Source organism: Colossoma macropomum, unplaced genomic scaffold (genome assembly GCF_904425465.1).
Source record: "Colossoma macropomum unplaced genomic scaffold, Colossoma_macropomum, whole genome shotgun sequence".
In the NCBI taxonomy this organism is placed as follows: Eukaryota; Metazoa; Chordata; class Actinopteri; order Characiformes; family Serrasalmidae; genus Colossoma; species Colossoma macropomum.
Genome location: NW_023494805.1, coordinates 40,660,499 through 40,677,945, shown reverse-complemented (window position 1 = coordinate 40,677,945; position 17,447 = coordinate 40,660,499). Strand labels below are relative to the sequence as shown.

Sequence of the window (17,447 nt, the reverse complement as noted above, 5' to 3'; positions counted from 1 at the left end):
ACAGAAAATAGGCACTTGCCCTTAATCTGTTTCCTCAAATATAAATAAATGTTCCAAAAATGTTTCCAAATATAATGATTCATGCAGTGAGCTGATGAACCAATCGAAATACCTTTTAATTAAATGGAACGGAGCCCCCAAAGGAGTATAACACTGAATCACTCTGCCGTTGATTCTGAATCAGCTGAAAATGGTTTATATATTTAATAAATCAAATTATGAAGATTTATAAAGGGTTTCTAAGTGTGAGAGACTTCAGCAGTGCAGCAGACAATACAGGCAGTACTTTAGGAATGCTATTCAGTGCTTTTGTTGTTTGTAGAATAATTTTAGTGTTACTGAATCTAAACAGACCACGTTAAGTCACATTAACTCATACCATTACAAATAATTCTGCTTGTATTAGATCCCTTCAAGCTGCAAGGACAGCTGGAATGAACTTCTTCTGAGAATATACCATTAGTATAGCGTACTAATAGTACTATATAATAAATAATAAATAATACTATAATCATCTACTATTATATATTGCATCTTATATGATATTATTTGATGTTCCTCTTGCTTCACCTTGACCGGAATTCATGACATGTCCTGCCCATGCCATATCGCAGAAAATCCACTTTATGAAGGAACGCACTATTAGCTGAAGACTAGAACCCGACATGTCAGACCGGGGAATACAGAAACCTGTGAAGTACTGTGGCCCTCTGGAATGCCTGCCATAGAGACTTTCAAAAACAGTTCATGAAGACAACAACAAAACCCATGAGAGCCATCAGAGAGCTAAGTGGTTATTGATCTAAACAGTCATTATAGGCTCAGCTACAGCACGTAGATCTTTTCTAATAAACCCAATTAATTACAACTGACCACATTTTAGCCAACATCTAAAAGCAGCCTATTGGTAAGAGAGACATACAGACAGACTGGGACTAGAAAATATGCACCATATACTGTATGTTATTTAACCACAGGCATTTTGAGGATGTGAGAGTTTGCTGACAGAAGAACCCATGACACACTGGCCACTCTCGCTCAGTTACCCTTCAGCTGGAGGCACATCAAACTGACACATAGATTAGCTTTTCATTATCTGTCCTTATAATGTCAAGCTAGCATTTAAAGTCTTACAGACCTTCTGTCAAAATATACCGTGAGCCTCGACTACACTGTAGATCAGGTCAGGGTGGATTTATGGATATGGCGGAGAAGAACCGTCATATCTGTACTACTGGACACTGATACTCAGACTGCTGATGTTAATCGCTAATGAACCGTATAAGACAATCATTGTGCTCCCATCACTGACTCCATCCACCCAATCACTCTTCAACAAACCTGTGCAAATCACTGCCGTAGCACTCACACAGCGCTCTACTGCTGGCTAAAGCTTGTTGCCGGGCGGCGTTGCCATGGTGACACAGGCTGCACTTACCGATGAAGGGGATTGAGTCGAGTGATTCGTCCAGGTTGCTGGAGCAGAAGGAGGAGTCCTGCTGCTCCCCCAGTCGCCTCATGTGCATTTCTCGGCGTGCGTCGTTGGGCAGCCAGCACACGCCGCCCCCTGCTGGCTCCGCCCCGTCAGTGTCATTCACAGCCAGGATGTAGGACGGGTGGCGGAGTGGCTGGGGTGCGTTCTTCCCAGCAGGGGGCTTCTCCCGCAGTACAACGCCTTCCATCGGACTCCGGCCGTTTACCGGTAGACCCTTAAGCTCCCGCGGGTGTCCCCTCTGGGCCTGAGGCCCAGCCTGCCTCTGAGGGGGAGCTGCAGAGCAGGAGGCTGACCTCTGAGCCACTGAGTTCTCTCTACCTGTTTCCAGGTTCTGCAAGGTCTCCGCTCGAGCCCTAGACTGCTGGACAGAAACATGATTACTCACCACAGTGGTGGTTCTTTGGTCTTTAGATTGGGGGGGCTCTTTGGCCTGGTTTTTGCTAACACGTGACAGTCTCTCAGAGGGAACAGGAGGGGGTGGGATGTCTGTCCTAGAGGTCAGCTGATGGGGAGCAGCTCTACCTCTGACACTGTTTCCGTACCCTGCAGGGTGGGAGTAGAGCATTGCTCTTTGGGGAAGAGACTGCCGACTGGGACGACTACCACCCTGCTCCATCCTGCCATAACCCCTCCAATCCCCAGGCCAAGGCATGCCAGGAACCACTTCACCGTGCTCTACGTAGTCCGAGGAAAGAATACAAGGTTTACGGATGATCCCGTCCGAGGACACGCTACGGGGAGGCCAGTCTCTTGCCCGAGCCGCTCTTTCCGCCCCGCTCATCCTGTCCTGTGAGGCACTGCGAGGTGGAAGCACGGGAGGCCCCTGGTAGGACCGATCATGAGACGTGCTCCGGCGTCGGATCTTGTTGCCCCATGCGGGTGGTGGCGCACAGTGGGAAGTGCTATGGGGGCTTTGGGAAGCCGCCCGAAGGCTGTCCAGCCTCTCCTGAATAGTCCGGCTGTAAGCATGGAGGCCTTTGTTGTCAATGTACTCCCTGTAAGTCTGGTAAGTCCGCCAGTCGATGTTCTGGTGGGAGGCCGGAGAGATGGCGGAGGAGGAGGCGGCGGGAGAATAGTGAGTAGGCGGAATGGCATAAGGATCTCCATGGTAACCCGGAGGATACACGTCAGCTTTGCGAGCGTGAAGGTACGGTGGGCGGCCACCAGACACTGTACCGGGTCTGCTCCTCATTAATAACGGATCTGGACCTATGTGACCTATGTAGTCTCCCCTAACGGCAGCACCCATGTGGATGTCGGGCGACACCACCACTGTCCGCACACTTTCATTGCGCATGCAAACAGCTGTCTGTGTCTTTGGGACCCGCGGAGGAGGTGAAGGGGGCACAGGTATTTCCATTCGGTATCCCAGGTCAGACGGAGGCCCGCCTGGGGCCGGCGTGGTCTCTGTGGCCTCAGTCATCCCGAGGGGTTTACAGTCTACTCGAGGGTAACATATGGGAGGTGGCTCCGGGATGTGACGAGCGTTTCCACTGTAGGCGTCATGACCTTTAAGGTAGGCATCCTGGGAGTAGGCCTGCGGGAGAGAGAGACGCATGTCAGAAACAGTTTACACAGATAGCAGCCGCTGTGGTTGTAGAATATACTGAGCTACTTTGATGATAACCATGACCAACAGTTCACTGCAAGCGCTCTATCGTGCGTGGGAGATTCGTGCTGCAGCTTGTGTGTGGGAGTCTGACAGGTCACAAGTGTGAGCAGTACTCCTTTGCGCCGAGCTAAGAAATTCTACGCTACTCACTCTGGAACATTCAGCACAAGTTTTTGCATGAGTGCTAAATGCTAATCAAGCAGTGGGCATGTGCTTCCTAACACCACCACAAACAGCTAGAAGACTAAAGCAAAGCTAAACCAAAGGCAGCCAGGCATTGATTTCATATTCCATAATACTGCTATCTAATCTCGTGTGGATATTCAAACAGGTAGCCAACTTCCCTTTAAATGTCATCATGGTGGTGGTGTTGAGTACAGTCAGATTATTAGCCTCCATTTCACATGCTTGAAGCAGCAACAGATGTGACCACAAGCATGAGGCAGCATGCCAAGCCCAAAATAATCCCAATTAATGAGAATCGAGAGTTATAATGAGGTTTTCTACCCACCGGTCGAGTCACCACCCGTGTCCGCAGGCTCACAGACGCCAGTGGTGAGCGGCTGCCCCTGTTTGCCACTGCACTGAATCGAACTTCAGTAATCATTATTTAAGAGCCACTGCTACCGCAACACTCTTGCCGAAGTGAAAAAAAAACAACCATTGGTTCATTTTCTCCTCTTACGAAGAGCTCTGTGGGCTTCCAGAACACATTACTACCGTTTGTTGTGCTACCTACGAGGCAAGTGCAGTGGACTTTCACCCAACATACCTGCAGGGTCAGGTTACACTTCTTACATGCACCTGAATGAAGTGAGGCGGATCTCATTGGTAGGGAACTTTGCCCCTCCCTTCACGAGATGCCACAGATGGCGTGTGAAGTTCCACAGGTCAAAGTTCCTCATCGGCAAGGGTAGACGACTGAATAAAAAGGGCGAGGCACGGCAAACATTCCTGCTCAAGACCTACTCCCCAGCCTAAATCAAACAGGTATCACGGGCGGTACTCTGCCGACTGTTACAGCCATGCTACACCACGCCAGCCTAATCGTGACAAGAAACAGAATGACAGCCTTTTTTAAACAGCCAGGGATGCGAAACCTCTGCCGACAGGCAAGCTGAGCACACAGACATGCATAACATCTGTGAACGAGACGATGACAACACATAGTTCATCTGCTTACCACAGTAGAGATCTCCCGTGAAAACTGCAGCCATTACATCACAGAGCGGCACAAGGGAGGAAAACGGGGAAAAAGAGAGAGAGAGAGATGGAAAATAGACAGACACAGACATATTAAAAGACGGCTAAGCCCAGGAGGAGTTAGTCCGAGTAAAGCCAGTCCCTTTCATTGAATAATTCTGCTCGAGACACTAAAAATACACCGGAGCGACGGCAGCGGCACCGTGGGTGAGGAGGGACCGTGGGAAGGCGGAGGTGAAGCTGTGGGAAGACTGTCGCTGTAACTGTCACTTCAGCGATGCCACCTGCTTGTGTTTGCCGTTTCTTTTCCAGAAAGGGCCAGAGGTGGCCACAGCCAGCCTCCAGCAGCGGCAGCGGCGGCAACGGTTTCATCTCCATCTCTCTCCATCTGCAGCCAGATTACCGCCAGCGAATACGCGCACCCACCCACGGCAGCTCGTCTCTTACGCTCCCGCTCACTCGTTCCCTCTCTCTGGAGCTGCAACCATTCACATGACGGAGGCAGCTGCTTGATTATACATTCTGTTCAGATGGCCCCGCTCCCCCTCCCATTCTGCCTTCCTCTCTCCCTCTCTCGCTGCTGCCTCAGTCACACATACACACGAACCTGTCCACAACACAGATCAGCTGATCCATCTTTCCTCCGTGTGCCTCCCATCCCTTCGCTTGCAGCTGAAAGCCATAATTTTTAACCCCCCCTTCAGTGTTTGTGTACGACTAGATCTTCGACTCTGTCCCTCTAATGTCAGCCTCGAGAGGCTCACCGGTTTAATCCTCCTGCCCAGCTGACCACCCTGTCTGGACAAGCCACATCATTGCCTCATTACATGGCCAAATGCCACCCTCCACCACCACCCCTCCCCTTACACACCATCAGACAGGAGCATAAACAATACACGTTTTCAGATACGATACAATTGTCAAGCCTTTGAGTCAAGATCTGATTTGATTTTTTTAATTTTGTGGTCAAGATTTGATCACATTTATAATCCAGAAGACTCAATTCAATTACATGATACACATTTTCATAACACAAATCAGAATACTGAGATCGTGATTTGATTAACCGTTCAATTCTGAGGTCAAGATTTGATTCAATTTTCAATTCTGAGGTTAAGATTTGATTCTGATGTCAAGATTTCATTCGGTTTTTGATTGAGGTCAAGAAATCTAGTTTTCTTATACGGGTCAATTTAATTTTCGAATCTGAGCTAAAAATTCAATTATATTTGAAACTCTATTCAAACATAAAGCCAAGATTCTATTTATTTTAATTTTGTGCTAAAAATGTCTTAATTCTACAGAGCTCTACACTCCCTGCACACTTCACTCTGAGAAGATGCACTGTGATGCCTAATTTTAATCACCCACAGCTGTTTCCACCAAATGAGAGATGCAAGGGTGCGAGAGACATATAGGCAATACAGATTTTTCAGATTTTCAATGCTTCATTGAAATCATTACACCCTTACAAACAGCATGAGAAAACATCACAGCAAAAGATGTGAAGCAGAAAAGCAAAAGAGAGAAGGCAAAGAGAGGTAGGACGGGAGGGGGATGTTTACAGATTGTACTACTGGGTGACTCTGGTTCATGCTGAAAAAATGCGTGCCTTGCAAACTCACTTTTTCTCTGCTATAGTGTTTAAGGCTAAATGACACTGAGAACAAACACTGGACTCCTGTAATTTGCCTAGTTTGCAAATAAGTTTATCTGCAATACTTACCCCTAATTACAGTTTACTTCTTTTAGAGTGTTACAGAGATGCTTAACTAAGCAAATCCAGTTACTGATAAAAGTCCAGATATGAATAAACACAAATATAATATGCTTCATTAATACAGAGGAAAATTTTAAAATATTCTCTTTATAAAATACTGAAAGTTAGAATAACATCCAAATAAAGCTATCAACATTCAAACAGTCAGAACGCCCCCCTCACACAGTGTATAAGTCCATACTGTAAGAATATATATATATATATATATATATATATATATATATATATATATATATATATATACATACACACACACACACACACACACATACACAACATGGTATGAAATACATGATAAAATAATATATAATCCAACATATAAAAATCTATCATATTCCAAGAGCAAGAAAGTGAAATCTGAACCATCTTAACTTCTTGCTTTTTTGGTCGTATCGATTTTCTACTTGAGCCTCCAAAGCATTTTTGAACCAAACTCTTTGTTTATCAAGTACATTCCTAAAAAACTCAACCCAAAAGTGTCCAACAAGCTACCTGACCACACAAAGAATCCAAAAAAGTGATACTCTCATAATTCACAATGTACTGCCTTTTGTTCTTGCTGGTCAACTGATGTTCGACTGGAACATGTGCATTACAAAGGCTACATTCAGACTGTGTACCGTGCCAGATTTGTGCATTTAGGTGAATTTAGTCATCAGCAAATTAAACCTCCCCTTTAGCCAGGAAGCGCAGGCTTGCAATGCTTTTTATACAACTAGTGAAGTGTTAAATGAATGTGAACCAAAACGCAGCATGAGCTTGTGTTATTTTTTCCCCTTGAGGTCCATTTACAACATTTGTGCAGTTTTGTTTATTTCAAGAACATTCATAGTTCAGTACTACTCGACCATTTTCCAACATTTCTTTATGCCTTAAAAGTAAAAAGGCTGACCCGGAGACCGCAATTTGAGGGCAAAGCGGTGGGTCACTTCTAGCCTTCATAGCTTCAGAACGGTTTAAGATACAAACATGATCCACATATCAGGACATTCAGCAGACCCGCCCCTAACTAGCAAGCATGATGTCATCGAGCTGTGACATCAGCATCAGTGAGTAATTCGGCTTGGAAAATCACCTAAAATCTTGATATTATTGCTCGGCTGTTTGGCCTTCATATTCCAACAATGGGTTAAAACAGCGACATGATTCACACATCAGATCACTAATCAGACTCTGCCTCACCATCCAGAGTGATTTCATCCACCTGTGACCGTCCATCAGCCAGCAATCCAGCTCCAAAATCACCCAAACCCACTCGCTACTGTTATATTACATCTCTGCTTTCAGCCTTCAGATTATAAACAAAGGGCTTTCAGTTTACACTGATTTTGAGTATTAAAAATATCTGATATTAAATAAGAAACTGAATTTGAATAGGTAAATTTTTGATCAGAAATGACCCAAATTCATAAAGATATCAAATTTCTGTTAGCATTTACATGTCAAACAATGGCATATCTGAGCAGCCCAGGGTCTCCTGGAAATAACAACATGTGGCATGTGTGACTGTCACATGTAAATACTTTATAATTGCAACTGTAATTGACTGGTAAAATTACTAAAAAGATCCCCGAAATTTTAGGTTTCTAAGGGTTAATGTGCTTTAAAGACTGATGTAAATTAGCTCTGTCCTAATTGGATAACCTATACTGCACCTAATACAAAAAGCAATCCGATCTGTAACACTGCTTATAATCTCAATATCAATGGGTGGAGCTAAACTGCCGCGGGCTGAATGAGGGGATATATGTAAATGCATATCAGCAACCAGTTTAAAACAGGTGCTCTTTGCAGTTAACGTTCATATATGGACCGAATAAACTGGGGAGTGAATGGTACATTTTGACACTGGAAAAAAAAAAAAAAGGTTCATGTACAACATAAAATTCTTGGTTTAAAAAAGTGAGGAAAAGTGAATTGGTCTTCTTGGATATGGGCCGTTTAAGACATGAGAAAGAATTCCAGCTTAACTGTAGGGTAAGGACGGAGAGTAACAGCATAGCAACTTGACCAAGAGGAACATAAGAGATTAAGAGGAGAGTTAAAAAGGTGTATGAAAAGGTAACCACAGCTATGCTGGGTTCATCAACTCTAACCAGCTCTGCAGCCCTCACAGAACAGCAGAAGCTCTACAGAACTGTAACAGCGATAAAGTGCTTCAACAGAAAATGGCAGGCATTAAAAGTTAATGTTAAGGGCTAAAACATGAGTAAAGGCACTGAAGGTAAAGTTAGGACAGTTCGAGGACTGATGGCAGAGTTTTGAAGATGATGGATATAGAGGTTAATAAAAACAAGGACACTATTTTTATCATCAAACTACTTATGCAAGTCAATTTTACAACTGCTTTATCGTGTACAGTTGGTGCGCCACTGGTCAAATGACGTTTTGTGAAATGAAAGTGAAATAAAGTTAACACACACTTCAGCACAATTAATACACAATTTAACACACCGGGCACATGTTCACATATTGGATATAGGGCTGGGCGATAAAACGATAACGATAATTATCGCGATTTAACTTTTCCTCGATAGAGCGATACGACATGTTCAATAAATGTTCGATATAATACACCATTCTCACACTCCCACGTTCAGCGAAAGCCTTGGAGGCGTTTTCTACTGCAAGGAAGGCGACACTACTCTGCTGTCGCCAGGAGAGGGCGCACTTCCGAGTTTTTCTACATGATTAGTGAGGGAGGGGCCACGAGCAAGATGAGTCTTTAGCAACGGCTGAAACGCGGAGTTATACATTCCCTGTTTGAGTGGAGCAACTGGCGATCTCTCCTGTGACCGAGTGTGAGTGACGAGGTCAGTGGTGTAACTGTACTGACCTACAGCGAACTCACCTCTTTCTGTACATCCTAACCAGCTTTATCAGCATTAAATCACAATCCTCACAACTACAGCGCTGTTGCAGAGCTCGGACAGTCATATTTAAATATTAGTGCATTCCCAAGCAACGAAAGTGAAAGAAAGAAGTGGGTTCATGTAAATTACAGCCCTGATTTAAACGAAAGTAAACTGAGGAAGCTGTGAGGCATTGGAGAGCGGGAGAGCGCTAGGTTAGCTTTCCAGGCTAGCTGTTTTTAGCAGCTGGCTAACTTGAAGCAGCGCTCTGTCACTCCAAAACACGGAGAATTGATGATACTGTAGATCAAACATGACACAAAAGCACCGCTTTCAGTTTAAACGTACCTAAAAGGAGGACTCTGTTTGTCTGGTGTTGATATTTTGCGGTTCACCACTTAAACTACTACAACTGAATATCCAGTCGTCGCTAGCTGGTGTCTGAATACTGTGATGTCATTTGTAGCGGGGTAGCCGAGCGCTCGGCACCAGCTAAAAATAATGTTTTCTTTCTTAAATTATGACTATTACAAAACAGCCATGCTTTTCCAGCTGGTAAAAACAGCTCAGCAGACACTTTCTCCCACTCTCCCACGACAGATTAGTGAAATGTTCCACTGGTTGGTGAGTGTTTGTCGAGTTCCGACCATAAAGGATAGTTTAAAACAGCAGTTAACCACCCAGGAGCAAAAATCAGCCTTCAAACTTGAAAGAAATAATGATTTGACATTTATTGCGGTATGTATCGATATCGAACGATATGAATTTTGTTTATCGTGATAACATTTTTGGCCATATCGCCCAGCTCTAATTGGATACATGTGCATGTGTACAAATGCACTGACATTTGCATAAAAAAGTTGTCATATTTAAGTTCCTTGGAAGTGTTAACTTGCATTTACTTAGGAAATCAACACGCAACTCAACAGGGGGTGTTCAAACTTTTGCACGCAGGTCTTTTTCCACTGGCACAAGCTGTTAAACTAAAATGCTTCTGCAACATTCAGCAATGTCTAGTCAAGGTTCTGTCTAAAGCACGGTGCTTGCCCTTTACAGTAGCTTTAGGACAATTTTCATGTATCCTATAAAGAGCAGATAACCTGAGTACGCAAAATTTGTCAAGTGATAAAAAAAGGAAATATATACTCTTAACCCTAGCACAGCTCATGATGGACATCAGTTTTAATTCAATACAGAAACACATAACCTGAATACATTACAGAACTCTGATCTGGGAGGTTATGCTGTTCTGGCAGGTCGATGCTACAGCTTAGCCTTGATGAAGACAGGCTGAGTTAATTAGAACAGCGAAGTCCTACTTTCAGGGTTTCAGAGGGACGTCTCAGCACTTCAGTCTAGCAGCAGGCAACATAATACACTACCAACATCATGAGAAACAACATTACAATGGACTTTTCTGGGCCTGCAGCACTTCTAGAACACTGACCACTTAAAGAACCACGAGAGATGTTTATTCTTTAATGCTAATGCTCAGGCTAACATCTAGCCCAGTTTCACTCAGCCAGCATGGAATTACATATCTATTCTGTGGAGATAAGAACTGATTCCAGATCAGCTGGGAGGCTGACAGAAGAGACTGGGCAGAGCTGGCTGGTAAAAGCCTGTGTGCCAGGCATCAGCTGCCATCTCTCTCTCTCTCTCGCTCTCTGTTCTGTTCAGCTGCTGCTTCAACACTAACAGTGTGTCGTGAAAGCTCCCATCACGCTTCAGAGAACATCCCTCTTTACTGTGAAGTCTCTCCAGGCTAAATACTCGCCTGCAGCTTTACTCTTCCCACATCTACCTGAACATAAGGATGTTCATGTAGCATAAAAATTGACCTGTCCATGCCCACAAATGTGCTCTTTCACAGCAACTGCTGTGAGGTTGAACATGCAATAAAGAACGCTTAAGAAATCCTGTTCAAGCAAAACTATTTTAGGTTGGAGTTTAGAGTTACCGCATAACGTTAAGTTTTTTTTTTTTGTTTTTGTTTTTTTTTTATTTTTACCCGATTTTCTCCCCAATTTAGTCGTCTCCAATTCCACCCGTTAGTTAGGACTCCCCCAATCACACGATGCTATCAACGCTAGGAGGGTGAAGGCTAACACAGGCTTCCTCCGAGACCTGTGAAACCAACCACCGCTTCTTTTCGAACTGCCGCTCACGCAACGTCACTGGACAGCCGAACGCGCTCGGAGGAAAGCGCCAACCGCCAGATCTGTTACGTCAGCTAACAGACGCCTGCGCTGACTAGCATCGCGCTGAGTGATGGGGGGAGAAGGAGGGGCCATCCTACCCACCCAGAGAGAGCGTAGCATCACCAGGGATCGAAGTCGCGATCTCCTGATGATAGGGCTAACGCTTAGACGGTTGCGTCACATAACGTTAAGTTTAAAAAAGCTAAGTTATCAGCGTTGGCTAAGCTGTTCTTATGGAAGCTAGGCAAACAATTAGCCACCAAATGCCAATCTGTCACCTTAAATCTAACCCTACATTCACACTGGCAGCAACGCGATACGACAAAGCAGCCGGAGGTCATTAATTTTCAATGAGAGCTGGCAATTTCCGGCGACAGGAGGCAGCACATACATTGGCGACACGAAGTGGGCGGAGTCGGCGATGCAACAAAGTTGAGCGGAGTTTAACTTTATGCAAATAAGGAGTGAAGCGATGTGGGGATTACCAATAGGAATTAACCACTGAGCAGCGTAGCGTGCACTTTATCTCCGCCACTGTGAAGCATTACGCTCCAATTTTGGTTCCTAGAAAATTGTTCCTACTACAGGGGGAATAATGGCGGCGGTGCTTTCGACACAAATAGACAGTAATTGCAAAGACCAAATACTGTTTTCCTCACAAACCAACTGCACAGACACGGGGATTAAATACAAATAAGCACACAAGCGATTTCTCATGAGGATTTTCATTTCGAGCGGGAATGCATTTGATTTGAGCTTGGTGTCAGTGAAACCATGGCAACCAACGAGTTCAGAAACGCCCACAGGCGATGAGCGATCAGCAATTTGGACGACGAGAGGCGAAAAGTCGCTGCCAGTGTGAACGCAGGGTAATAGTTAGGACTGGAGTCGGATGTGCAGAGCTGGCAGATGCATGCTAACTAGCTTGGGGACATACTAGCATTAGCTTAAAAAAAACATACGTTCGTTTCCCAAGAGAAGTGCGTTGTTATTCAAATGGCTTTACCGTTTTTGAACATTTTAATTATTGAACATTATTAACTAGCCGTTGGAGTCCTACAGCCTATTAACAGTTGCTATGTAAAAACAATTGTAGGTAAGCCATGAATAAGTCAATTCACATTATTCACTGTTCTCCTCATAATGAGTTATAAGCAGCAGCACAGGCAGGCTGACCTACTTGGGCAAAACAGTTTTGCTTTGCTGAAAACATACTGTAAACAGCCTCATTGACATGAATTACATTATGAAATAGAAATACAAGAAAATTCACTCGAAAGAGGCCCCGAATATTCTGTTGTAGCTCCCGTCAGGATGCAGCAATCTGAACCAAAAAGAAACGCTACATACCTTGACGTATGTGTAATCGATTGCATTACATGCGATGCTGGAAGTGACCTCCATTTTCTGCCAGACACATTTTGACGTGGCGTTCCATGTTATTGAACATATCAGCAAGCATATCAGGGGGAACAGCAGCAATTTCACGTTGGATGTATTCGATAGACTTTTCCTTTGAGCAAACCCCAAAGGAAGAAGTGTGGTGGTGTCAGATCCGGCGACCATGGTGGCCAAAGCCCCTTTGAAATGACCCTGTTGCCGAAGAAGGACTCAATTCCTGAATCTCGCTGTACTTGTTGACAGAGCAAGTAAGAGTCAGAACTGACAGCTGCTCTTCAGTCTAAATACTACTACAGCTGTACCCACCCATACATCATAGTATTTGATCTATTTTGTCTATTCCAAAGTATTAAATTTCAGAGAAACTGAACATCAGGATGCCCATGTATCATGAAAATGTCGAAGTATCATGATATATTTTCGCCATATCACCCACCCATAATTGCAGTTTTGCTAGCAAAGGGGCTCAAGGACAGAGGTGTTCACCAGCAAAATAAAGATCAAAATGGAAAATGTACAAAGATTCAGTGCCATGAAGACCATCAGGCCCACGGATACAGACCAACTAGTGAAACGGATGGAATAAAAGTGAGAGAGGGAGAGAAGGAGGCTGAAATGCTGCCTGCTCTCCAGCTCTGAGCTATTCAGGGCAGCTGTGATGGCGCAGCAGTTGGAGCTCCAGCAGTGGAGCAGGCTGCAGTGGCCTGGTTAGCAGCCCCAGATAGAGCAGTGAAGAGAGGGAGGGATGAGAGCATCACTCGCTTTCTGAAGCAGGTCAGCTCCTCCGTTAACAGGGTGTACAAATAGAACAGGCCTTACTGAAGCAGGGACAAGTATTACTGATTCAATCAGAGAACTAATTGTCTAATTATGTTTAGTCTTGTATGCCAACCTCTGTGCAGGATGCATTGTTATTTATTTATTGCATTTTTCTTTTGATATTATGTTATAGGTACAATAAATTTATATCAGTAAATATATATATGAATGCAAAAACAGCACAGATGTAAAGGGTTAAAGGGTGTTTTTCTTTCTGCACAACAAAAATTCAAATCCTTATAAAATAACTCCTTTTCCACTTACAAACACAAATGTGCTATGGACTGAAACTTGCACTTTGCGCACAACGGTTCAATGAGCTACAAGCGATAAAACAAAAATCATATAAAACTGCCACATGCACAGAACGAGCACTTATATAACCTTACCAGTTGAAGGATGTCTTCATCTTTTGGCATCACACACAGCTCCAGAAAGGTTTCACTGGAAGAGAAACATGGACAAACCTCACTCACAGATAGGGCAAAGAAAAAGAACAGCAATGCTTACACTAAATATTCAGCGTCGATGCGAAAACGTCACCAGCACCAAACATTTCAGGAAAATAAACACTCTAAGCTTTATTGTACTGAACTCTAAGAACAAAAACATCAATTAAGAAAGCAGTTTAGCTTTTATATTGATCCTATTAGGTGGTGAGACAAAGACATGGGCCTGTAGATAGGTCTGTGTCAGTAACAGAACCCTCTTACCAAGATAACCATGTGGGAAATAACTGTGGTGGACTGTTAAACTGGGTTTGGGACAAAGATTAAGCTTCAACTGATGTGATGTGTCCATAGGCATCAGTAGATGTACTTCTAGAAGTAATACTAACAAAACTAAAACTACTAGCACTCCTACTACTAAGCACTCCTAGAACTCCTACCCCTAGAACTACTACTCCTAGAACTCCTACCCCTAGAACTCCTACTCCTAGAACTCCTACCCCTAGAACTCCTACTCCCAGGACTCCTACCACTAGAACTCCTACCACTATTACTAATAATAATAATAATACACTTTTTCTTCCATTCATTTTAAAGTGGATGCAGCAGCAAAGAAAGTGATACCATGAGCTGAAGCTTAATTTTTGTCAAATAAAAGAACATAGTAAAATTTGGGGTTGAAGCACTGTGTCATCTTTAATTTGGCCATGAAACTGTAATTAACCTAGTAATAAAGAACAGAAGCTTCACATGAACTTTACTGTCCGATCCTGTGGTTGTACGAGAGCTGAGATAAGATTTCACTCCTGTTTTTTTTTTTTTCAAGACCTGAAGCTGATGTACTAATGTACACCGAAACATAGACAGCTTTTTGCACATGCATGATAACTGCCTGTAGCACAGAGCATGTTCAACCAGTGCAGCTCAACAGCCGAACAATTTCCTTTAAGCTACATTTAATAAATCTGGTATTAATGCAAGATATTACGTCACCAAACACACTGAAGTGACATTCATTCATGAGTTTGCATGAATTAAATCAATAAATGGTGGGCACTTTTAAACCAGACAGTTTTTACTGTGTCCGGAGGTCGTCACCATGGTAACTCAGATAACCGTCACCAGGCACAGGGCTACCTGCAGACTTAACAAGTCTAGGGTCATTTTGAATTCATCGAAGCCAACACTGCTTGTGAAAACGAACAAATACAGGGGAAACATCATAACAGACTATAAAAACACATAAAAATCAAGATGTATCAAGAGTCGCTTTATAACTGCATCTTGGCACCTGTGGCAGACTTCTCACCTGTTCTGGATCAGTGCAATGACCTGGGAATAGGTCTTCCCAATAATGCTCTCACCGTTCACCTTCACGATACGGTCTCCTACAGACAGACAAAACAAGAGGTTTTCCAGTTAATTTAAAGGGTGTCAATAAATGCAACGTTTCACATCTTAACGAATCAAACGGCACCTGTGCAGAGTCCGGCACCGTGGGCAGGTCCTCCCTCCTTCACCTGCTTCACAAAGATTGTGTCCATGGGCTCCAGCCTGTTTCGCGGTCGCCCTGGCAACAAAAAATGGTAAAGTGTCACCAAGAGCCCAGATCTCAATGACTCCAGCTGTGAAAAACAGGGCAGTGATCACAAAAAATCAGCCTGATATTAAAAAAAACAATAATTCAGAAAAGAAAAATCAAACGGGCATATTTTTATATCTAAAATATAACTGACCAGCAGAGACATGTTTGGTTCTTCTTTAATTCTGCACTTAATTGAGCACCAAGAATTGGAAGCTTATGACCGATTAGCACTGAGCAAACCACAGACTCTCTAACGCTGCATGTCAATTTATTATTTCTAAAATCAGACAAAATTACAGCGGATAGATAAAAACAATAGTAGGAGTAATTTTGAAGCTTAAATTATATCAGAATTTCAACAGATAACATGTTGAATGTCATACAGGGCTAATTAGTACAGGATAAGCAGAGCCAGTTTAAGGGTAGTCTGGCCAGGTTCTATTCCTCCAGTTATACCAAAAAACATGACATGAGCAAGTTCTCAACGAATGTGGGTGAATGGAGCTAAATGGCTAAAAATGTTAGCTAAATATTTTTCTAGTTTTTTGCATTGACATTGATTAAAAGCAGAAGAATGAATAACATAAAAAAAAAAAACACATGGAAATTCCCAGCAACCTTCGTTTTTTTCCTGTTTTGGCCAGTAGGATGCTGGATTTACAATTACTGAGCACTGAATGTACATAAGGCACTGCTACAAATTCTATAACTGGAATGGATGGATGGATGGATGGATAGACAATATGGCCAAAAGCATGTGGACACCTGACCATAACACCTACATGAGCTTGTTGGGCATCCCGTTCCAAAACCATGGGCATTAACATGGAGTCAACCATACACCCAAACCCCCCTCCCCCACCCCACCCCCACGCCCTCCTTTGCAGCTATAACAGTCTTCACTCTTCTGGGAATGCGTTTCACAGGCTTCTGGAGGATATCTGTGGGAATTTGCTTCCATAGCACCAGATTCCAGTGCTTTACACCACTCCAGCCGACGCTTGGCATTGCACATAGTGATCTTAGCCTTGTGCTCGGCCATGGAAATTTATTTTATGAAGCTCCCAGCACAGAATTCTTGTATTGGAAATGCTTAGAGAGGCAGTTTGGAACTCTGTAGGGAATGATGCAGCAGAGAATGGGCGATTTTTACGAGCTACACGCTTCAGTACTCGGCAGTCCCACTCGCAGAGTTTGCATGGTCTACTGCTTCATTGCTGAGCTGCTGGTGCTTATAGACACTTCCAGTTCACAATAATAGCACCTACAGTTGGCCAGATGTAGGAGGACAGAAATTTCACAAACTGACTCGTGGCAAAGATGCCGACCTATAACAGTGCCACATTTAAAGCTCTTCAATACGACCCATTCTACGGCCAGTGTTTGTCTATGGAGATTTCAAGGCTGTGTGTATTTTACACACCTGTTAGCAGTAATAAACACGCACATTTGGCCACACAGTGCAAACTCAAAGTCTGATGGATAAAAAAGGAGAGATAGACAGACAGAATGACAGATAAATAGAGAGAAAGTACATTTAGGTCAAATGCAATTTTAAATTAGCAGCTTGCTTTTTCTCTCCTCACAAGGGAATTCTATGCTCAGTGTCAGTCAAATCAATTATCCAGCTCAGAGACTGTGGATCAGGGAGAGAACAACCAGCAGCACGAAGGCACTCAGCTAAATGCACAGTGGATTTGTCTGGACTGTCGTGATTTATGGAGCACCGGATTTATTTCATGTTTATAAGACTTCCTGCCATACCAAAACAGGAACCTCTGCCAGCCGCTCTGACACCACTGCAGCCCTGCCTGCTCTTTAAACAGGCCAACAGCAGCACATTCAGACACCTCGCCCGTTTAACGTCTCCTACTCTCCAAGCACCCAAACGTGAGCAGAATCTGAGGTAGCACTGAGACAAGAGAGGCCATTTAGGTCCTGGCAGACAGACACTTGAATTGTTTCTACTTTGATTTTCTGCCCAGAAAGCAGGGAAGTGGAAGACTCTGACCAACTGAATGAAGGAAAGCATTCAAATTAGCGCTGGATG

General features: G+C 43.7%; 1 protein-coding gene across 9 annotated transcripts in view; it reads right to left on the bottom strand.

The window, feature by feature from the left end:
- Nucleotides 1-17,447, bottom strand: part of arhgap21b (Rho GTPase activating protein 21b) — an 88,875-nt gene that overhangs the window by 29,358 nt on the left and 42,070 nt on the right. For 4 of the 9 annotated variants that reach the window (XM_036597546.1, XM_036597548.1, XM_036597547.1 and 1 more), the window contains exons 5-9: nt 15,290-15,382; nt 15,122-15,200; nt 13,753-13,807; nt 4,291-4,314; nt 1,439-3,032 (exon numbers count right to left, since the gene is read on the bottom strand). In XM_036597546.1, the coding sequence (XP_036453439.1) occupies nt 1,439-3,032; nt 4,291-4,314; nt 13,753-13,807; nt 15,122-15,200; nt 15,290-15,382 (1,845 nt within the window). Of the gene's footprint in view, nt 1-1,438; nt 3,033-3,618; nt 4,258-4,290; nt 4,315-13,752; nt 13,808-15,121; nt 15,201-15,289; nt 15,383-17,447 lie in introns of those variants that run through there. The other 5 variants (XM_036597551.1, XM_036597555.1, XM_036597552.1 and 2 more) reach the window with 2 other exon arrangements.